Source organism: Sparus aurata, chromosome 8, assembly GCF_900880675.1.
Source record: "Sparus aurata chromosome 8, fSpaAur1.1, whole genome shotgun sequence".
NCBI classification, from domain to species: domain Eukaryota; kingdom Metazoa; phylum Chordata; class Actinopteri; order Spariformes; family Sparidae; genus Sparus; species Sparus aurata.
Window position 1 is genome coordinate 2562812 of NC_044194.1, and position 24609 is coordinate 2587420.

General features: G+C 40.5%; 2 protein-coding genes and 1 pseudogene across 2 annotated transcripts; all 3 read right to left on the reverse strand.

The window, feature by feature from the left end:
* Positions 1 to 3081: 3081 nt before the first annotated feature.
* LOC115586508 (zinc finger protein RFP-like) lies at positions 3082 to 22734 on the reverse strand (annotated as a pseudogene).
* LOC115586507 (E3 ubiquitin-protein ligase TRIM39-like) lies at positions 11790 to 13602 on the reverse strand. The gene has a single exon (XM_030425626.1). The coding sequence runs from the start codon at positions 13600 to 13602 to the stop codon at positions 11968 to 11970; it is 1635 nt and encodes a 544-aa protein (XP_030281486.1). The 3' UTR covers positions 11790 to 11967.
* Positions 18936 to 21493, reverse strand: LOC115586506 (probable E3 ubiquitin-protein ligase TRIML1). Its single transcript, XM_030425625.1, has one exon. It carries the CDS (start codon positions 21491 to 21493, stop codon positions 19850 to 19852), a length of 1644 nt encoding a protein of 547 aa, XP_030281485.1. The 3' UTR covers positions 18936 to 19849.
* Positions 22735 to 24609: the final 1875 nt, after the last annotated feature.

The following is a 24609-nucleotide window of genomic DNA, read 5'->3' on the forward strand; positions in this document are numbered from 1 at the left end:
CGTGTGAGGCTGTTGGCAATAGTTCAAAATTGTGCAACATTAAATTCGGCATAATATGCTAAAGTGCCAGTGCTAAAATTTGAGATCCACATCTTGAATCCTTCAACCGAAAGTCTTAACATTTTATCACACTATCCTACTACAGGAGAAGACATTCATTTCCACGTACAGTTACATGGTGATGGGAATTTATTTATCTCTCAAACATCAAATTTAACCCATTTGACTTACCAATATCTATTGACACATTCGCTGTTGCCGCTACTGATTTAATTTGCTCTGTAAAAAATGTAGGAATTTCTGTTCAGCATTTGATGTCCAGTGTTGTGTGTCACAATAGAAAAATAGAATGATACTGATGTTACTGTTTCAGCTGGCCTTAGATCTGAATGCTTTTTAAAACTATTGAGAACATTAAATGCACCATGCTATCACTGTGGATTGGAAAGTTTACATCATCAGGTTTTTGGGGGTCATGTTATCAGACAACAGCATGGATGATATGACATCCCTTTATATGTTGAAATTTTTAAGATCCGGAACAAAAAGCATGTAATGTTAGTCAAATTAAATTAGCTTTAAGATGATGCAACAACAGTTATTTGAGCTTAATTCTTGTTTAATGCAAAATGTGAATTAGCAAATAGCAAATCCAGATGTTAGATGGATGTAGTGGAGTAAAAAGTACAATATTTCCTGTCTCAGCGGTGAAAAGGTAAAACAGCCCCCAGAAACAGAAACGCAGGGCAAGTTAATTTTTGTGCTTTTGAATGTGAGTAAATGTACTTAGTTACTTCCTGTCTGTGACTGTAACATTTCAGTGTGTATCTGTTCCAAACACTTTACAGTCTGTGATCCATCACAGCAACTAATCCCTCTGCACTTCACTGCTGTTCTCCAAAGTGTTGAGCAGCATTTCTCCGTCTGAAACATTTCTCACAGATACATTAGAAGGAGGAAAATAAGAGTTTCGAGCTGAGATGGAGAATCCCTCTGATTAGACAACAGCTGTAGATTAAAGAGCTTCTCTGTGATTCTGCACTTTAAAGAGAAGCTGTGTACAATTGTTTTAAAATAAAAGTCTGAGCTTAAAAAACTATAAAACACACTGAGAAGCTCCCCAGTAACATCAGAGGACTTGAATCAGATAGATTTCATTGTTCTCCTGCCTTCATGTAATCTGCTTCAGCATCAGACTGTAGTTCTTTATTAAGAGCAGGTCCTCATGTGGACACAGGCTGCAGTTTGTCTTGAGCTCCACTAGAGGGAGTCCTCAGATCTCTGGTTTAGTTCATATCAGCTGTTCAAACCTTCAATAGACATCATCTCACACTACCAGCTGTCTCAGGTGTGATGGAGGATTGGAGCTCGTCAGCTCAAGTCAGTCTGAGAACAGCTGATGGTGTTTTTAATCACATGATTTGGTCGTCATTAGAAACATCAGCTGTTGATATCAATAACAAACTAAATAATGAATCAGACACAATAAAATTCATTTTTGCTTTTTTATTTTATTCATTAAAAAAGTAAATTACGTTGTGTTCATTTAAATGCAATGTGTCTTAAATTACAATGATCAACACACAAATGTTTCATTTATCTGAATACATTGTTTTCTGATGATTTAACAGTCACGAAGGCAGGTAATGCAATGATTAGAATAAATGAGTCTACATGAGATAATATCAATCAGTGTGGTAAAACTGGTGAGTTGTAAATATCAATGTGACACATCAAGAAAAACATTTATAATAAGAACAGTAAAAGCACATTAATCCAAATCTGAAAAAAACCCAATGTATACATTACACATCGCCAATAAATATACATTTACTACATTAAACGATGTCAATCTTTCTGTAGAAAATCAAATGTTTGTTCTAGGAATGTCCCAATCACCTTTTTTTGCCCCCGAGTCCGAGTCATTTGATTTTGAGTATCTGCCGATACTGAGTCCCGATCTGATACTTCTATAATACATCGAAAAAATGAAGAAGAGCAAAGAAACAGATCCAGGATGTCCCTTATTTTTTAATTTTATTCACTTATTTTATCATTTGACACTCATCATAGGTGTGATTGGCAAGGACAAAAAAGCAGGAAAATATATGGCTCCACTATGTCTGTCTTTACATTTATTTTGTCCTGTTGTTGGCTTCAGCTAAGAAAGAAATATTTCGCCCCACACGTCCAACATCTTGAGCATTAGAGAACTCATATATACTTATATAACTTATATATATACTTATATATTATATATTTATATATTTTATTATTATAGATTTTTTATGGAAACAGAATGTATTTCAGAAGTCAGTGGGCCACATGACATGGAAGCTATTTAGAAAAAAATTATTTCTGCATATTAATATTCATATGAAATAGAGGAAGAACTAAAATACAATAAAAAGAGTCTGTGTCTCATTTGTCCAGTTTACTACAATCCAGCACGATTTGCTGCTGGTTTGCAGTCACTGGGTCACATGACATGGAAGATATCGAAAAATCTGCAATTATTTTGTATTAATATATTTATACTAAGTAATTTAATGACGGTCCCTAAATCAGTCTCCAGTGATTAAGCGTGAGGCTCTGGGAGGTGAGCTGACCGTCCTACTGCTGCTAACACTGGGCGAACCTCAGTAAAATCGCGGATGGACCCGAGTGAATATCAGCTGAATGTCCTGCAGCAGAATGCATATAGGGGAAACACTGACACATCAGATAACCTTTGGCAACGATTGCAGGCTCTTTGGTGGAGCTCTGCTTTCAATGAAGTTCCGTCCTGACAAATAAATGGACTACTTGCGGAGTGTCATGAAGACAAGAATCAGAGGCACAAACAACGTTGACAGCAGTGGCCGGTCATTATGTTTACCAATACCTAACCCGTGCCTTGCACACACACATTTTTTCCATTTGTTTTGAAATATTTTATAGATCTGATAAAAAAATTATGAGAATAAATATACATATATTATATATCCAATGCCTGATCGGGACTTTACGTCCGATTCCAATCGAGTCTGAAACGACGTGATCGCATCGGGACATCCCTAGTTTGTTCTACTCAGTGCGATTGACAGGAGAGATGATCAGAGGAGCAGAGTTTTTACCACCATCATTAAGACTTGGACAGAAGTATGGGTAGAGTTTCTGGGTGAAGCAGCAGCCAGTAAAGGAGTAGATAAGAGCTGCAGCATCAACGTCATAAAAGGAGACCAGACCCTCCTCATAATCCATAAAAAACCCCACCTTCTCAGGCCGACACCTCAGAGAGAGAAGGACTGGAGGGAGAGTCCAAGCTTTGTACTAATTTTTATTCCTCAAACATATCGACCATTGACCATTCTGAGGAGTCGGATTGATGTTTCCCTTCCTGTTGATCGACTCTCTGGCCACTCCTAAATCCCACTCAGTCTTCTCTTTAACTTGAACCTCATAATAAAATCTTCCTGAAGAGAAACTCTGCTTTGCTAAGACACAGGGACAATAATCAAATCTCTTTGGGTTGTCTGGGAGTTTCTTTGTTACATCACCATGTTTAACTTGTTTTCCATCATCAGACAGGATGAGGGCAGGATGTGCTGTATCAGGATCGAGTGTCACATCCACTGCATACTGCTGGACCCTCTTCAGCTCAAGCAGCTCCTTCATCTGTTTACTGAGCGTCTCCTCCAGCTGATTCACAGCTCTCACCACAGTCCCCTGATATGAAGGTGGACGGACACGGACCAATGTCCAGTCCTTGGTGAATGGAGCAGCGTTGAGTGATGGGAAGCTTTTGGAAAGTCGTTGCGTAAAAATTTGAAGAAAGCCTCTCTTCTTCACCTCAGAGATTTTTATCCTTGTGATCAGTGATGGGGAGCTTTGGAGTAGGTGGAGGTGATCTTCAGACTGTGAGAGCTGCTCCACCTCAGAGCTTCTCTTCTCCAGCTCAGAGATTTCCTGTTCCAGTTCTTTGATGAAGCCTTCAGCCTGTTTCTCTGTCTCTCTCTGCTTCTCTTTGATGGTGTCGATGAGCTCGGCCTGGCTTCTCTCAACAGACTCCTTCAGAGCGCTGAAGACCTGAACACCAGCTGCTATCTCTCTGTCTGCATCTTTCTTACTGAGCTCCACTGAGCGCTTCATCTCCTCAATCTTCAGTCGTCTCTTCTGGATCATCTGCTGAATTTCAGCGTCTCTCTTCCCAGCTCTGCCTTCTTTCCTTCATATTCTTCTTTCAGAGGAACAACAGAATGTCCCTGGTGGTCTAAAACAGTGCAGAGCATGCAGACACACATCTGGTCTGTCTTACAGAACAGCTCCAGCAGTTTATCGTGCTTCGTACACATCCTGTCTTCCAGGTTCTCCACAGGGTCGATCAGCTGATGTCTTTTCAGGCCTGACTTTGTCAGATGAGGCTCCAGGTGAGTCTCACAGTAGGAGGCCAGACACACCAGGCAGGACTTCAGGGCCTTCAGTTTGGTTCCAGTGCAGTCGTCACAGGGAACTTCTCCTGGTTTGGAAACGTGTTGCTCTGAGCTGCTGCTGCTGGCTTTCTGTTGAGCTGACTGTCTGAACTGAGCAGCCATCTCAGAGATGAAGGTGTTGACCTGCAGCTCAGGTCTGGTGTAGAAAACCTTTTTACAGTTGGGACACTTGTACGGTGTGTTAATATCCCAGTGTTGAATGATGCAGGTTTTACAGAAGTTGTGTCCACATGGTATGGTGACTGGATCAGTGAACACATCCAGACAGATGGAGCACAGAAACTGATCTTCAGTCAGCAGACAGCTGGCAGCAGACATGTTTACAGTCTGAGGATGAAAAGTGAGAAAAAGAAAACTGTAATTAGTTATCTCTTGATTAAATGTTTCATGAACTATTACTAGTGGAATATAAGGAGTCATGATGAGCTCTGACAGGTAAAAGTGTGTCCTGGATACACCTCTGAGTGGAACTTCCTGTCTGAGTACAGTTCAGCTTTTGTGTTACAGGTAATAACGGTTTCTGAAATGCAGTAAATATTATCAGCTGTACAAAGACACAGAGCAGAAACAGTAAAGTTGAAAGGACAGAGTTATAAGTTCAAGGCTTCTTACGTAAGTGTTTAACAGCCATATAAGTTGTAAAATAGCAATTTTGTACTTTGTACACACAATAAAATACTCTGTCAGATAACATGAGACACTGTGCTCTGAGCTAGGCTAGTTAGCCTTTAGCAGACTAGTTTATCTGTGTTTGTCTTTGTTATGGTTGGATTGAGCTGCTGTGCTTTACAGTAAAGGTATGTGGTTTAACAAACTCAATTAATATCAGGTATCAAGCATGATGTTTTAATATCAGGAGACAGATCAGTCAAAGTGGGTAAATTAGCTGAAGCTAAAGCTAGCTGTGACTGTGTGCTATCTAACTTTATCCAGAGTTCAGTCACTGTGGTTTGATTTCGACCTGTTTTGTAGTTCTGACTAAATGTACATGTTGAAATTGGCCTTGTACTTTAGTTTCTTTGTCTTTTCTCAGCAGTGGAAGTTTACAGCAGCCAAAAGAAGATTCAGTTACAAATAAAACATATAAGAAAAGAGGTCAGTGAAAGATATTCAAGAACAAACTGTGTCTTTAGATCAACAGGAAATGAACTATAATATTAATAATTGTGTTTTCATTAGTGTAAAATCACCTGAAACTAAGAATCGTTGTGTTTTTGTTACTTTAGAAAGAAACTTTTATATCCACAGAGGGAGCAGCTCCTTTTCCACAGAGTCTGTCAGGTTTCTACGGCAGCCCAGAACGGACAAACCAAACACTTTAGCAACTGCAGTAAGAGAGGGTGAGGCGAGGACGGTGTAGTTGGTTGCAGCCTCACTGCTACATGCTACTAAATCCTCCATGTTGGACTTTTAAATCAAATTAAAATTGTGTTTTTTAGATAAATCTCAGTCAGAGAGAGAAGGAGAACCACTCAAACATCAGCAGTCTGTCTGATAAAACTCAGAGGAATTTATAATCATCACTTTTATTTCCTTGCATTACTTCAAAAGTCCTGAAGTGTAGACGGAGCAGAAGAGCGTCAGGCTGCAGTTTGTTAAAATCTCCACCAGAGTGCGACGTCAGCTGTCATTTAATCTCTACTAACAGTTGTGTTGTGTTCAGTTCACCTTCTCCAACAGCTGAACATAATCAAACCTGACTCACACATCATGCAGCTGTTTGGTTTGTTTTGTCGATCACCTGCTGCAGGTTTTGTTCTCGTTGTAAGAAGCTGTGTGTGTTTGAGTCACTGACACTGCAGAGGTCGATGTCATCAGGCAGAAAGGGAGTTTGTAGATATTTGGATGAATGTTGTGTAAAGTTTAGTGCTCTTTTAAGACATCGAGTAGATTTATCTCCGTGTTTCCTCTGAGTCAAACTTACTGTCAAGCAAGGGTGTAACCATGGTATAGATATTGGGGGGGTCCAAATGAGAGCCCTTCCCCTGATTTTTTTTTACATTTCCCGCAATTCTATGATATTTTATCTATGCAAATTCGCACATTTAGAAGTTTTGAGGACAACATTGACCATTTGAATTCACATGTAAAGGAATATTCTGTGAAATTCTCTGTGATAGTGGATGCCCCTCCACTTCGTTTTGTATTGTCAGTTGCTTACTGTTGGCTGATTTTAAACACACCTACCAGTTACAATTATGACTTTTCCAGTAGTAGTAGTACTAGTTTTATCTACTGCTGACATGTGGGCTTAGGTTCAAACTAATGTTATCAAGCTGTTTAAGTTCTCATTCAAATTTCTCACCTGATCATCTGTATCTCCAGAGCATGTCCCTGCCTGGCCACTGCTTTCACCGTGCCTCTCCCTCTCCCTCTCCCTGTGTCTCTGTGCTGCCTACATTGGGACCAGATACCATTATTTTACCAGAACAACAATGACTGACCTTGATGATCATTTTAATTTTCACTCCTGTCCCATCCCAATCCCACAGAAAAAAATCTTGTCCCGTCCCACTCCTGTACCGCTCCCATTTTGTTGTCTTCTAGTCTTTAGGCAATACACTAAATTTGATTTGATCTTCTCCCCATTCTGTCTAGATTACTGTGTGTTCTGCATTGTTACTTCAAAAGATATGGCAACGTGAATAGTTTGTCTGTGGTAATATAGGGAGACATTTATTGCCTTAATCAAAACAAAAAACCTTCACTAAAGGGCACAAAACACAAATAATACATGGCCTGTGGTCCCTATAGTTTTTCTATGGAGGACCACCTGCTTAGTCAAATCAAACTGCTAAATCTGAATGAATTTTCATGACGTGTTTTTGTGATTGTTCCTTTAAATTATTAATAAGTTAAAAACCAGGACAGGCTTTGAGCAAAGTTTATACGTAAATTGAAAAAAAATTAATTATCAAACGTGTTTGTTTAGAACGTAACAGTAACACAACTACAATACAAAAATTATATTACATATCATATTCAGTATATTTATTTAAATTCCAGTAAATGTATTCATTTAAATACACGTTTCAACAGGAATGTATCAAGGTTATTAACCTTGTGATTATTATCATGGTCTAAGCCTAATTTATACTTTTTGAGTTGGCTAACAAATGATAAATGACCAGTTGCACTTTGAAAATTAATATTAACTAATGCTGAAGATGACTAAAGTATTATTTTCACCACCATTAACTACCTGGACATTGCTGGACTGAAAGGCCTCTGCCTCTGGGTCGGGGTCTGGGTCTGTCAGGGTCAGGTGGGGGATTTCTCTCCTCTCTGCGTGTCTTTATTTCCTCGTTTTCTTCCGCATGATTGCTCATGTCCTTGAACAAATCTGTAGTGTTACCACTGTATTTTACTCCCTTCTTACAAATGATACACGTCGCTGTTGTGTCATTTTCGGCCTGAAAATGTGACCACAGAGCTCCTCTTCCTCTCTGCCACTCTTCGGCTCCGTCTCTGTGCTGCTTGCATGCTGCTGGCTGAGCTGCTTCAGTGCTGCTCCGCTCTGTAATGAGCAGCACTTGAAAGCAGCGGACAAAGACAGCAAGTTCGCAACTTTAATGAAACCGCCGCAGTGCATAATGGAGAGAAACTGAAACTAAAGTATTGATCTCATTACACTGGTAGCAATTAAATAATAATACCAACGCTGGTATCAATGATATCAATACTTAGATTTGATCCGCCCAGTCCTGAAGATCCCAGACTGGACTTGAACTTCCAACATCTGGACAGCTGCACCGCTCTGCAGCTCAACAGTGTTCAACTTGTGAAAATTTCAAATGGTCCCTCGTAGTGATGAAACCAGAGAATCATCAGCTGTTCTCGTCCCACTCTTCCACCAGGACCTCATCTCTAAACTGCTCTCGTCTGCTGATATCCTCACATGAACTCAGAGGCTCTTTTGGTATTTCACCTAGATGGAGGTGGTTTTTGCATCTTGTCTAAAAGAACTCAATTAATAACATTTGTGGTAAATTGAGCGACCTGGAAGATTGAAGTGACATCAAAAAACAGTCCCCTGTATTGTTTATTTTATTTTTATGGCTTTTACTATTACACTTTGGTGAATATATTATTTTCAGGTATTTAAAAGAATATTTCCACTTTCACAGTTGATGGTCACCAAAAACAAAAATCTGTCTTGTGTTACCAGTGACTGACAAGAATGTGCACCAGGCACACAATACCCTGTGTCAGACACTGACCTCCCTCCTGTCTGACAGGAAGTTTTAAATGGGTTGGAGGTGGTCTTCAGAGGGTGAAGGCTGACCACATGGGACAAATGAGGACAGAAAGCTCATCTGAGATCAGCTTATGGCTCATTCTCTATACTATGATAGAGTACGTTAGTGAATACTCTGCTGTGGTCTGACCATCAAAGATCTTCCATTCAGTTTAACTTGAAGAAAAGCATTAACACAATACTGTCTGTTTCAAACAATGATCTCCCGTAATGTGCCAGAACTCTTTTCATGTACGTAAAAATCACCTAGACTGACTTTGTCAACATCACTTCATCAGTGGCAGGTTATTTGCAAACACAACATGGAGGAAATATCAAGTGTTAGTACTTCTGTCTACTTTCTTCTGTTGAGTGTGAGCTTCAAAACCATTGTTGGGACAGGCACTGAAGTAGGGTAGAGTTTCTGAGTGAAGCAGCAGCCGAGACCAGACCCTCCTCATAATCCACAAACACCCCCACCTTCTCAGGCTGAGACTTCAGAGACAGACGGACTGAAGGTTCAGCACAAGCTTTGTACTCATTGTTATTCCTCAAACATACTGACCAGTAACCATCCTGAGACGCTGTGATGTCTCTCTTCCTGTTGATCGACTCTCTGGCCACTCCTAAATCCCACTCAGTCTTCTCTTTAATTGAACCTCATAATAAAATCTTCCTGAAGACAAACTCCGCTTTGCTAACACAGAGAGACATTTATTAAATCTCTCTGGGTTGTCTGGGAGATGTTTAACTCGTTTCCCATCATCAAACAGGATGAGGTCAGGATGTGCTGTATCAGGATCAAGTGTCACATCCACTGCATACTGCTGGACCCTCTTCAGCTCGACCTCAAGCAGCTTCTTCATCTGTTTACTGAGCGTCTCCTCCAGCTGATTCACAGCTCTCACCACAGTCCCCTCATATGAAGGTGGACGGACACTCACTCCTGTCCAGTCCTTGGTGGGTGGAACAGCCTTCAGAGATGGGAAGCTCTGGAAGTTGATGAAAATGTTCTATTTAGAACGTGAGATTTTGAAGCTGCCAAAAGAGCCAACCCAAAGAAAATCAAGATAGCAAGTGAGTGCATAAAATTTCTATGAGATGATGTGGTGAATTGGCTATCTTTCCCTCCAAGGGTGGTGCCCCAACGTGATCTAATGTGAACTGGGTCGTATTAATCATAATTAGTATTTATCCCTGATAATCATGAATTATTATTGACAGCCAAATTGAACTCAATACTCCTTATCAATGTTGCGAACAGAATACTATACATGGTGCCCCGTGTGAGGCTGTCTGCAATTATTCGAAATTGTGCAATATTAAATCCGGCATAATATGCTATAGTGCCAGTGCTAAAATTTGAGATTCACATCTTGAACCCTTCAACAAAAAGCCTTAACATTTTGTCACACTATCCTACTATCGGAGAAGACAGTCATTTCTATGTACAGTAACATGGTGATGGGAATTTATTTATCTCTCAAACATCAAATTTTACCCATTTGACTTACCAAAATCTTTTAGGTTATTGACACATTCACTGTTGACGCTACTGATTGAACTTAAAAGTGCTCTGTAAAAAATGTAGGAATTTCAGTTCAGCATTTGATGTCCAATGTTGTATGTCACGATAGAAAAATAGAATGATACTGATGTTTCTGTTTCAGCTGGCCTTAGAACTGAATGCTTTTTAATACTATTGAGAACATTAATGCACCATGCTGTCACTGTGGATTGGAAAGTTTACATCATCAGGGTTGTGGTGGTCATGTCATCAGACAACAGCATGGATATGGATATGAAGTCCCATTATATGTTGAGATTTTAAGATTGGGAACAAAATGCATATAATGTTAGTCAAATTAAATTAGCTTTAAGATGACGAAACAACAGTTATTTGAATTTAATTCTTGTTTAATGAAAAATGTGAATTAGCAAGTAGCAAATCCAGATGTTGGATGGATGTAGTGGAGTAAAAAGTACAATATTTCCTGTCTCAGGGGTGGAAAAGTAAAACAGCTCCCAGAAACAGAAACGCAGGGCAAGTTAATTTTTGTGCTTTTATATGTGAGTAAATGTACTTAGTAACTTCCTGTCTGTCACTCTTAACATTTCAGTGTGTATCTGTTCCAAACACTTTAAAGTCTGTGATCCATCACAGCAACTAATCCCTCTGCACTTCACTGCTGTTCTCCGAAGTGTTGAGCAGCTTTTCTCTGTCTGAAACATTTCTCACAGATACATTAGAAGGAGGAAAATAAGAGTTTTGACCTGAGATGGAGAATCCTTCTAACTGGACCACAGCTGTAGATCAAAGAACTTCTCTGTGATTCTGCACTTTTAAAATAAGCTGTGTAAAGTTGTTTTAAAATAAAAGTCTGAGCTTAAAAAACTATAAAACACACAGAGAAGCTCCTCAGTGACATCAGAGTACTTGTACCAATTAGATTTTATTGTTCTGCCTTCATGTAATTTGCTTCAGCATCAGACTGTAGTTCTTTATTAAGAGCAGTTCCTCATGTGGACACAGGCTGCAGTTTGTCTTGTCTCCACTAGAGGGCGTCCTCAGATCTCTGGTTTAGTTCATCTGCTGTTTAAACCTTCAATAACACAACATCATCTCACACTACCAGCTGTCTCAGGTGTGATGGAGGATCGAGCTCATCAGCTCAAGTCAGTCTGAGAACAGCTGATGGTGTTTTTAATCACATGATTTGGTCGACATCAGAAACATCAGCTGTTGATATCAATAACAAACTGAATGATCAATCAGATACAAGAAACATTTATTTTTCTACTTTAGTCATAAAGAAAAACAAAATCAAATTACTTATTTCTCATTAATCGATGTTTTGATCAGATAATCAAATTGTATATATGATATATGTTTGGGTATAATGTTGTTTTTTTGATTGATCTACAAAAATAATTTAAAAGAAAAGATAATAAAAAGGTTCAACTCAACACACAATTGCTTCATAATTCTGAGTACTTTGTTTTTTTGATAATATAATAGCCATGCAGTTATTAGAATAAATGAGTCTACCTTAGATAATATCAATGTGATAAAACAGGTGTGTTGTTGAAGTAAATATCAAAGTGACACAAAGAAAACCATTTAAAGTTAAAACAATAAAAGCACATTGATCAGAATCTAAATCTAAAAACAACAATGTATACATCAAACATCACCAATAAACGTAGATTCATTACATTAAATCATGTGAATCTTTCTGTAGAAAATCAAATGTTGTTCTACTTAGTGTGATTGACAGGAGAGATGATCAGATGAGCAGAGTTTTTACCACCATCGTTAAGACCAGGACTGAAGTATGGGTAGAGTTTCTGAGTGAAGCAGCAGCCAGTAAAGGAGTAGATAAGAGCTGCAGCATCAACGTCATAAAAGGAGACCAGACCCTCCTCATAATCCACAAACACCCCCACCTTCTCAGGCTGAGACTTCAGAGAGAGACTGACTGGAGGGACAGAACAAGCTTTGTACTCATTTTCATCCATCAAACATATCGTCCAGTAACCATTCTGAGGCCTAAGTGTGATGTTTCCCTTCGTGTTGATCGACTGTCTGGCGACTCCTAAATCCCACTCAGTCTTCTCTTTAACTTGAACCTCATAATAAAATCTTCCTGAAGAGAAACTCTGCTTTGCTAAGACACAGGGACAAGTATCAAATCTCTCTGGGTTGTCTGGGAGATTCTTCTTTACATCACCATGTTTAACTTGTTTTCCATCATCAGACAGGATGAGATCAGGATGTGCTGTATCAGGATCGAGTGTCACATCCACTGCATACTGCTGGACCCTCTTCAGCTCGGCCTCAAACAGCTTCTTCATCTGTTTACTGAGCGTCTCCTGCAGCTGTTTCACACCTCTCACCACAGTCCCCTCATACGAAGGTGGACGGACGCTGACTCCTGTCCAGTCCTTGGTGGGTGGAGCAGGGTTCAGTGATGGGAAGCTTTGGAGGAGGTGGAGGTGGTCTGCAGACTGTGAGAGCTTCTTCACCTCAGAGCTTCTCTTCTCCAGCTCAGAGATTTCCTGTTCCAGCTCTTTGGTGAAGCCTTCAGCCTGTTTCTCTGTCTTTCTCTGCTTCGTTTTGAAGGTGTAGATGAGCTCGGCCTGGCATCTCTCAACAGACTCCTTCAGACCTCTGAAGACCTGAACACCAGCTGCTATCTCTCTGTCCGCATCTTTCTTACTGCGCTTCACTGAAAACTTCATCTCATGAAGCTTCAGTCGTCTCTTCTGGATCCTGTGCTGAATTTCAGCATCTATCTTCCCCAGCTTGGCCTTCTTTTCTTCATATTCTTCATCCAGAGGAACAACATCATGTGTCTTGTGGTCTAAATCAGAACAGAGCATGCAGACACACATCTGGTCAGTCTTACAGAACAGCTCCAGCAGTTCATCGTGCTTCGTACACATCCTGCCTTCCAGGTTCTCCACAGGGTCGATCAGCTGATGTCCTTTCAGGCCTGATATTATCAGATGAGGCTCCAGGTGAGTCTCACAGTAGGAGGCCAGACACACCAGGCAGGACTTCAGGGCCTTCCGTTTGGTTCCAGTGCAGACGTCACAGGGAACTTCTCCTGGTTTGGAAACTTGTTGCTCAGAGCTGCTGCTGCTGGCTTTCTGTTGAGCTGACTGTCTGAACTGAGCAGCCATCTCAGAGATGAACGTGTTGACCTGCAGTTCAGGTCTGGTGTTGAAAATCTTTTTACAGTTGGGACACTGACACTTATCCCAGTGTTGAGTGATGCAGGTTTTACAGAAGTTGTGTCCACATGGTATGGTGACCGGATCAGTGAACACATCCAGACAGATGGAGCACAGAAACTGATCTTCAGTCAGCAGACAGCCAACAGCAGACATGTTGACAGTCTGAGGATGAAAAGTGAGTGAAAGAAAACTGTCATTAGAAATCCCTTGAGTAAGTGTTCAATAAACGATTACTAGTGGAATATAAGGAGAGTCATGATGAGCTGGAACAGGTAAAAATGTGTCCTGGATACACCTCTGAGTGGAACTTCCTGTCTGAGTACAGTTCAGGTTTTGTGTTACAGGTAATAACGGTTTCTGAAACTCAGTAAATATTATCAGCTGTACAAAGACACAGAGCAGAAACAGTAAAGCTGAACTGACAGGGTTATAAGTTCAAAGCTTCTTACTATTTTAACAGCCATATAAGTTGTAAAACAACAATTTTGTAGCTTTTATACACAATAAAATACACTGTCAGATAACATCAGACAGACTGTCCTCTGAGATAGGCTAGTTAGCCTTTAGCAGACTAGTTTATCTGTGTTTGTCTTTGTTATGGTTGGATTGAGCTGCTGTGCTTTACAGTAAAGGTATGTGGTTTAACAAACTCAATTAATATCAGGTATCAAGCATGATGTTTTAATATCAGGAGACAGATCAGTCAAAGTGGGTAAATTAGCTGAAGCTAAAGCTAGCTGAGACTGTGTCCTATCTAACTTTATCCAGAGTTCAGTCACTGTGGTTTGGTTTCGACCTGTTTTGTAGTTCTGACTAAATGTACATGTTGAAATTGGCCGCGTACTCACCAGTGTTTGTCAGAGATTCTGCTGTTTTGTTGAGAAAGTTTTCTTCAGAGAGAAACACAGAGACTTGTCTGGACTGCAGCTCTGCTGTAACTCAAACTTTCACTTTCATTCCAGGAAATATGACAGGAATGTGACATTCCAGTTTTTTCTCCCTGTTGCTCCTCCTCTCAGTGCAGCTCTGTCAGTTTTAGTGACTCACTGTGAAACTGGTTGACAAAGCTTTGGAACAAGTTTTTACCTTTTGTGTTTCTTGGTCTTTACTCAGTAGTTGAATAAGATTCAGTTACAAATAAAGCACATAAGAAAAGAGGTCAGTGGAACAAACTGTGTCTTAAGTTCAACAAGAAATGAACTATAACATTAATAATTGTGTTTTCATTCGTGTAAAATCACCTGAAACAAATTTTTTTTGAGTTTTTGTTACTTTAGAAAGAGACTTTTATATCCACAGAGGGAGCAGCTCCTCTTCCACAGAGTCTGTCAGGTTTCTACGGCAGCCCAGAACGGACAAACCAAACACTTTATCAACTGCAGTAAGAGAGAGTGAGGCGAGGAGGGTGTTGGTGAGTTGGTTGCAAACTCTCTGCTACATGCCTCTATGTTGGAGTTTTAAATCAAATTGACATTGTGTTTTTAGAAAAATCTCCTCAGTCAGAGAAAGAAGGAGACACCACTCAAACATCAGCAGTCTGTCTGATAAAACACAGAGGGAATTATAATTCACTTATATTTCCTGCATTATTTTGAAAATCCTGAAGTGTAGACGGAGCAGAAGAGCTTCAGGCTGCAGTTTGTTAAAATCTCCACCAGAGGGCGACGTCAGCTGTCATTTAATCTCTACTAACAGTTGTTTTGTGTTCAGTTCACCTTCTCCAACATAACAACAGCTTTACTTTACATTAAATGACCTCATTCACTTTGCATTATTTGACATTAGACAACTTGACATAACACTCAGTACATCTTCTATTCAGGCTCATTGTCTCTCCCTGACTCACACATCATGCAGGTGTTTGGTTTTCTAAAACAGATGAATCAGAGAAGAGTCGACCACCTGCTGCAGGTTTTGTTCTTCTTATAAGAAGCTGCTATGTGTTTGAGTCTCTGACTGGTTGATGTTGATGTCAACTGAACTGGACTTGAACTCTCACCTTAGACAACATCTGGACAGCTGCACTGTGCTGTGGTCACAAACCTTCATCAATATTTTATAATAAATAGTCTTTTAAAGAAAAAAACTAAAACATTCTTATTCCAGCTTTTTAAATGTGAATATTTGCTCTTTTATCTACCTCTCTCTGACAGTTTAATGAATATATTTGGGTTTTGGGCAAAACAAGAAATTTCAGGAGGTCAACTTGCGATTTGGGGAACACAATTTTCTAGATCAGACAACAAACAGATTGATGGAGAAATTAATCGATGAATAAGCAACAAGGCCCTATTGAAATGGTCCCAGAAAAGTCACTAGCTGTCATCAATCAGTTATCAAGTTGCTGTATGTGTATTTTGATGGAGCAGATTTGATCCCATTGTCAGAGGATCTATAATTAATTAATTATTAAACCAAACCAGTAGTTTATGTTGCACTCATCCATCACAGAAACATGAGAGCTGTAGAAAACATTGAAACTCAACACTGCCATGATGATTCTTTACAAACAACAAAGAGAAATGTAACAATTTGAATCACTTCGCAAATATTGATTTAATTACACGTAGTACTGCCCAACACTGGGAATCTTCCCATCATGATTCTCCTCCTCTCCTCCTCTCCTCCTCTCCTCCTCTCTGGTTGGCAAGATTTGATTTTCTGGTAGTTTTTTTTTAAGAGGAGAAAAGTCTTCAATATGTATCACAATATTTCAAAACAACACTGCTGAAAAGAGCTCGCTGCTGATGGATGTTGAAAAGCTGAAACTGAACTGCATTGCTGGCTTTAATCTGTATCAAGCAGCAGCTGAAGACGTAGTGATAAAAAGTTGTAAGTGGTCGATATATCGTTGATGAATAAGATTTGCTGTAGTAGAGCTCAGAGATTTCCTGTTCCAGCTCTTTGATGAAGCCTTCAGCCTGTTTCTCTGTCTGTCTCTGCTTCTCTTTGATGGTGTCGATGAGCTTGGCCTGGCTTATTGATAGATATTGATTTGTTTTCTCAAACAATTGCCGTGTGATGATCATTTATTTATCAATCAAATTCATAACCATCTAGCCATCCATCCATCCATTCATCCATCCATTCATCCATCTTTGGATGGCCCCAGATAAGCGGAAGGCTTATCTGGGGCCGGGTCGCGGGTCGGCTGTCTGAGCTGGGACACCCAGATTTCCCTCTCCCCAGATATTTCTCTAGCTCTTCCAGGAGGATCCCAAGGTGTTCCCAGGCCAGTTGAGTGACATAGTCACACCAGCGTGTCCGGGGTCTTCCTCGGGGTCTCCTCCTGGCGGGGCAAGCCAGGTACACCTCCTGAGGAAGGCGTCCAGGGAGTATCGGATACAGATGCCCGAGCCATCTCAGCTGGCTCCTCTCGATGTGGAGGAGTAGCGGTTCTACTCCGACCCAAAGTTCATGACCATAGGTGTCACAACTTCAATTTGTTACCAATATTAATGAACTGACGGATGAACTCCTTCAACCTATGGGTTATAAATGTGGATTTGTGCTCTCAGGATCCCATGTCAAGCGACATCATGAGACCAAAGGGGGGATGTTGGGACCCACAGATGAAGTAATTCATTGTGGATTTCAAAATGGACTCTGAACTGAACTCAGTGGTCACAACAGAATGGTGGCCCGTGTGGTGCCCCGTGTGAGGCAGTGCACAACATTGACGGGATACATTCTCAGGTTGTCATAATGACAACCTTCATCATGGCCTCGAGCAATCACATCACAAGACTAACAAACATACAAAATGTGAACGTGGACAGTGGTACTGCACCAAGTTTGGCTGCTGCACTATCTTCTATCATTATTCTGCACGTCTTGCGCGGCCGGCAAAATGAGAGTCTCAGCAATTGTATGCGGTTTACCCAGCTGACCTATTCTTTTGGCCACTACATACGACACCTCCAAACACTGTTTAGACACAGTGCTGTGCACTGACATCGTTGGAGGCCATTAAGCTTTCTTTTAAAATATTCAGCCAGTTTATCCTTAATGCCAGCATGCTTTGTTTCGAAGTGCCTTTTTATTTTGCAGGGCTTCATGCTGTCGTTTGCCAGCACTTCTGCACACACAACACACTGGTCTCAGCCGTGACTGTAAACCCAAACTGCAGGTATGATTCATCGTACCTTCGAAGCTTTTTTGCAGCTGGTGGTGCGTTGGTTGCCTTGTTGGTCCTCACTAGAAATAATTTTAATGTGGATTAGTTGTGTTTCAAATAAAGTTATGCTATGATGTAACGATGTGTGAGGCTATGCAGATTTTATTTTAAGACTTAATGACTGTAGTCCTTTGTCAGTGAGTGTGTGTGTGTAAATGGTCTGCATTTTTATAGCGCTTTTCCAGTCAAACGACAGCTCAAAGCGCTGTACAACACATGCCACATTCACCCATTCACACACACACACACACATTCATACACTGATGACAGAGGCTGCTATGCAAGGTGCCAACTGCTCATCAGGAGCAATTTGGGGTTCAGTATCTTGCTCAAGGACACTTCGACATGCAACTAGGGGGAGCCGGGATTCGAACTGATGACCTTCCGATCACTAGAGCCACAGCTCAGTGTGTCTTAGTCGCGTGGGTGTTGCAACACGGTGAAAAAGGCAGAGGGGTGGTTAGCTAAATGCACTGCCTAGCTAGCAGTTAAAAAATTACTGGCTAGGGCTGAGATGGGAATAATCTTTAAAAAGACTGTTTGGGTGTTTAAGTATAGACCTAAGTAAATCGATATTGAGATTGATTACAGATAGACTAGCGAGAGCTGGCACAAGCGAACTTGGCAAGAGACTAGACTAGAGTGAATGGAGCTGTGTGAGTCATATGCAGTGGTTTATTTTTGTGTGAGAGTGAGTGAAGAAACTTTTTAATTTACACCCCACTCTGTAAGCCACGGCGGGAACGGCGGCAGCCAAACGCATGCGTGATCCATTTGCAGTCTGGATGTGGAGTGCTGTGTTCTTCTCTGCTCTGACTGCAGGCTGGACTGCTGCGCGAGGTACTGAGAGACTGACTGCCTGTGAGTGCTTTTAGACGGGGGAGGGACTCACGGCAGCACCCGCTGCTCGTTGAGCACAGTGACTGCAGATTGATACGTGCTTTCAAGTCAGAGACTCCAAACACCACAAAAGTCTCCAATAACACCAGTCAAAGTGGATAGATTTGTCGGTAGTCGCTTTTGACAAAACATTTCAACATGGGGGGGGGGGGCGGATTTTCGTGATTTTTTGTTTTTTTTTCAGATTTTTTGTTTTTTCTTCCCGTCCTTCTGCCTACTCGCACCCCCCAAGGGAGTGTCGGGCCACCCCAGGGGGGTACGCCCCACCGGTTAAAAACCACTGTATTAGACCATTGAAATTAATTATCGTAATTACAAGTGCAACAATTCTCATTTTTTATTTGAATCTACGTTATCTTTCACAAAATGGTCATTCGTCTTCCTGGAGTCCACACAAAAACAACAACAATGAGAAAGATCAGAATTTATTGAGATATGTTAGTTTAATATAGCAATAACTGTTGTGATATAAAGTGAAATGTTGTAAAAACTAAAACGTTTTTCACACAAGCAGAATTGATTGGTCTCCAGTAACAACAGGCACAGATGTCACAAAAAACATGCAAATGATTTTGTTAACAAATTAATTCTCCTCTTGACAAGAAACTGAGCAAAGATTTTTGTCTTGTCTCCACTAGAGGGCGTCCTCAGATCTCTGGTTTAGTTCATATCAGCTGTTCAAACCTTCAATAACACGACATCATCTCACACTACCAGCTGTCTCAGGTGTGATGGAGGATTGGAGCTCGTCAGCTTAAGTTTGTCTGAGAACAGCTGATGGTGTTTTTAATTGCACGATTTTGGTCGTCATTAGAAACATCAGCTGTTGATATCAGTGACAAAATAAATGATAAATTAGACACAATAATTATCATTATTTTTTTTGCTTATCTGTTTTATTCAGGAAGAAAAACAGAAGACAATAATGTCTTGCTCTTTCATACAAATTTTGCCAGGTTGTAGCTCTTCCTATGTTTACAGTGATCAGACAACAATGGTTAAAGTCAACGCACAAATGTTTCAAATATCTAAGTACATTGTTTTCCGATGATTTAACGGTTATGAAGGCAGGTAATGCAGTTATTAAGATAAATGAGACAACATTAGATAATATCAATAAGTGTTGATGTACTGTTGTAAATTGGTCAGTTTTTCTGCTAAAAATCACAGTGATGCATCAAAGAAACACATTAATTGTAAAAACAATAAAAGCACATTGATCAGCATCTGAATACAACAATATATTCGTCACACATCATCAAGAAATAAACATTTATTACATTTAATGATGTGAATCTTTCTGTAGAAAATCAAATGTTTGTTCTACTCAGTGTGATTGACAGGAGAGATGATCAGAGGAGCAGAGTTTTTACCACCATCATTAGGACTTGGACTGAAGAATGGGTAGAGTTTCTGAGTGAAGCAGCAGCCAGTAAAGGAGTAGATAAGAGCTGCAGCATCAACGTCATAAAAGGAGACCAGACCCTCCTCATAATCCACAAACACCCCCACCTTCTCAGGCCAACACTTCGGAAGGAGATGGACTGAGGGGCCAGCGCCAGCTTTGTACTCATTATTATTCCTCAAACATATCGTCCAGTAACCATTCTGAGGAGTCAGTTTGATTTGCCCCTTCCTGTTGATCGACTCTCTGGCCACTCCTAAATCCCACTCAGTCTTCTCTTTAACTTGAACCTCATAAAAAAATCTTCCCGAAGAGAAACTCTGATTTGCTAAGACACAGGGACACATATCAAATCTCTCTGGGTTGTCTGGGAGTTTTTTCTTTACATCACAATGTTTAACTTGTTTTCCATCATCAGACAGGATGAGTTTGGGATGTGCTGTAGCAGGATCGAGTGTCACATCCACTGCATACTGCTGGACCCTCTTCAGCTCGACCTCAAACAGCTTCTTCATCTGTTTACTGAGCGTTTCCTCCAGCTGATTCACAGCTCTCACCACAGTCCCCTCATATGAAGGTGGACGGACGCTGACTCCTGTCCAGTCCTTGGTGGGTGGAGCAGCGTTCAGTGATGGGAAGCTTTGGAGGAGGTGAAGGTGGTCTTCAGACTGTGAAAGCTTCTTCATCTCAGAGCTTCTCTTCTCCAGCTCTGAGATTTCCTGTTCCAGCTCTTTGATGAAGCCTTCAGCCTGTTTCTCTGTCTCTCTCTGCTTCTCTTTGATAGTGTCGATGAGCTCGGCCTGGCTTCTCTCAACAGACTCCTTCAGAGCGCTGAAGACCTGAACACCAGCTGCTATCTCTCTGTCTGCATCTTTCTTACTGAGCTCCACTGAGCGCTTCATCTCCTCAATCTTCAGTCGTCTCTTCTGGATCATCTGCTGAATATCAGCGTCTGTCTTCCCCAGCTCGACCTTCATTCCTTCATATCCTTCTTCCAGAGGAACAACATCATGTGTCTTGTGGTTTGAAATACTGCAGAGCATGCAGACACACATCTGGTCGGTCTTACAGAACAGCTCCAGCAGTTTATCGTGCTTCTTACACATCCTGCCTTCCAGGTTCTCCACAGGTTCGATCAGCTGATGTCTTTTCTGGCCTGACATTGTCAGATGAGGCTCCAGGTGAGTCTCACAGTAGGAGACCAGACATACCAGGCAGGACTTCAGGGCCTTCAGTTTGGTTCCAGTGCAGACGTCACAGGGAACTTCTCCTGGTTTGGAAACTTGTTGCTCTGAGCTGCTGCTGCTGGCTTTCTGTTGAGCTGACTGTCTGAACTGAGCAGCCATCTCAGAGATGAACGTGTTGACCTTCAGCTCAGGTCTGGTGTGGAAAACCTCTTGACAGTTGGGACACTTGTACGGGACATTAACACTCCAGTGTTCAGCGATGCAGGTTTTACAGAAGTTGTGTCCACATGGTGTGCTGACTGGATCAGTGAACACATCCAGACAGATGGAGCACAGAAACTGATCTTCAGTCAGCAGAGAGCATGCAGCAGACATGTTTACATTCTGAGGATGAAAAGAAAACAAAAACAGCTTCAACACATCATTTTGAATATTTAATGAGTTAAATGTAACAACGATTGATGGAATCTGAGGAGAATCATCATGAATTCAGTTGTTTTCTTGGCAGCAGGAGGACAGCTTGCTCCCAGCCCTCCTGCTTCAGTGTTGTCTTTGAGATTATCAATAAAATATTGTTGAAATGACAAAATGCTGATATTTTGTCATTTCTAATATCTTCATGAGGACCTGATGTTGAAATAGACCCATGTTGCACACATTTTTGATTTCTAATGTGTTATAAACTCATTTGTTTTAATTTTAAAGAAGGTGTACTCAGTGTTCTCAGGAAGAGGAGGAAGAACAGGTCCTGAGAGAGGATGAAGAAACAGAGAGCAGAGAATCAGACACATTAAATGTGCAGAAGAAGCGATGGACGCTGCTCTGGACTGCAGGACACTCAAACTATTCCTCTCCAAAACTCCCACGACCACTGAGGGACCTCAGGTGACAATATGCCCTGAGTGGAACTTCCTGTTGGAGTAGAGCTCAGGTTTTGTGTTAATATCAGGGTAAATATTATCATCTGTTATGCTTTATAAAGGCAGACAACATTAACTACAGAAACAGTGAGGCTGAGATAGTGTCCAAAGTTCAACTACTTATCAGAGTGTCTTAATAGGTTGTTACACATCAGTTTTATACCTTTAAAGGCAATAAAACAACAGTCGCCTAATGGCAGATACTGTCGTCTGTACTTTGGACACCCAAAAGGGCGTCTAAGCTAAACTAAGCCAGTTAGCCTCTAGCACGACAAGCGATGATACCTTTTTCTCTGCTACTGTTGGATTTAGTTACTGTCTTCTATGTGTGCTGTTTTTGGTGTAACAATCTCAATGACCAACATGTTGGAGCATCAAAATGGATTTTTCAATAACAAGTCTGGAAACACAAGTTTGACCAGCCGGAGTTCAGTCACTGTGGTTTTGTTTCACCCGTTTTGTACTTCTGAACAAATTAACATGTTTTTTATCAACAATCACACTTTATTATTTCATATTATTCTTAATATGGACACACACATGTAAAAAAGTCAGATTCTAGTTTGAACTCATCGTCGACCTGATTATCAGTCGAGTCATTTTGTCTGTGTTAGAGTTAGTCAGTTTACTCACCAGTGTTTGCAGAGATTCTGCTGTTCAGTTGAGAAAAACCTGATGGATTCAGTTGAATTTCTCTTCAGAGAGAAACAGAGAGACTGCCAAGAATGTGACATTGAAGCTTTTCTCCTCTCAGAGTTGCTCCTCCTCTCAGTTCAGCTCTGTAAGTGAGCTTTTATTGCCTCGTTGGGAAACACCTTGAGAGCTTTGGAACAATATGAGTGTTTACTTTTTCTTATTCTTGATATCAGGCGACACATATGAACCAATAACTAGTTGCTTTTAAGCTGCATGTTGGCTCTTTATTCGTCATTACGAAACACTTATTAATTCCTTGTTCTGCATGATAATTTTCTTCAACTACTAGAACGTTTATGAATAGTTTCCTTCAATGGCCTCCTAATTACTGCTTATTGAGAGGAAATAAGGATGTTGTTGAACATGAATGAAGTCACATCTTCTTATTGACATGCATAAATATGGTTTAATATTACATGACAAAACTCAAAACTACAAGTATTAAACGTGCTCAAGTGACTCTAAAACAAGTATTTCTAACTCCAATATGTTCCTCATTCTTAAGTCACGTCTTGCTCTTAAAGTTAAACCTTTGTGGGTTAACAATTGTCAGAACACTGACACAACCACCCACTGATAAATTGACATATTAAAAAGATTAAAGTCTGACAGCGGTTCAATCATAATGTTTTAAAACATAAACAAATTTAATTAGTTTTCTCTCCTTCAGGTCAAGATAAGTACGAAAAAAATAATCTGGCTCAAAGTAAAAGTGCTGATGCTAATGTCGCAGCTGTGTCAGGAGGCTTTAGATCTAAACACCTTTATAAAATACATGTGAGAAAGTTAAATGCATCATATTGTGGCAGTCGGTCAGAAAACATCTGTAGTTTTTTGGGCGTCATAAGCTGAGATATTGGATTACATGAAGTCCCTCTGCAGGTTCAGAACGTCAAAATGCAACTACAGTTACCTGAAACAAAGTTATTCTATTTACAAGATTACACAGCAACAGAAACACAAGTTTACTTCCTGCTGAATGTAAAATGTATATCTATGAAGTCGTACAGACAGATGTAGTGGAGTAAAAGTACAATATTTACTGCAACTCTTCTTATATTTACAATGATCAGACAATAAAAAGGTTGAACTCAACTGGGTTGTCTGGGAGATGTTTAACTTGGTTCCCATCATCAGACGGGATGAGGTTGGGTTGTGTTGTATCAGGATCGAGTGTCACATCCACTGCATACTGCTGGACCCTCTTCAGCTCAGGCAGCTTCTTCATCTTTTTACTGAGCGTCTACTCCAGCTGATTCACAGCTCTCACCAAAGTCCCCTCATATGAAGGTGGACGGACGCTGACTCCTGTCCAGTCCCTGGTGGTTGGAGCAGCGTTCAGAGATGGGAAGCTTTGGAAGTTGATGAAAATATCATATTTAGAACTTGAGATTTTGAGGCCACCAAAAGATTGAAGGGTGGTGCCCCAAGGTGTTCTAATGTGAACTGGATTGTATTAATCATAATTAGTATTTATTCCTGGTAATCATGAATTATTATTGATAGCCAAATTTAACCCAATACTCCCTATTAATGTTGCGTGAAACACTACATATGGTGCCCCTTGTGAGGCTTTTGGCAGTCATTCAAATTTGTGCAATATTAAACATAATTTGGCCAGTGCTGAAATTTGAGATTCACGTCTTGAACCCTTCAGCCAAAAGTCTTAACATTTTACCACACTAGTCTACTACAGGAGTAGACATTCATTTAAACTGACACACAGTTACAAGGTGATGATAATTGATAACTCTCAAATATCAGTCCACTGAGCTCCATTGAGCACTTCATCTCCTGAATCTTCAGTCGTCTCTTCTGGATCATCTGCTGAATTTCAGCGACTCTCTTCCCCAGCTCATCCCCCTGGAAGGGGGA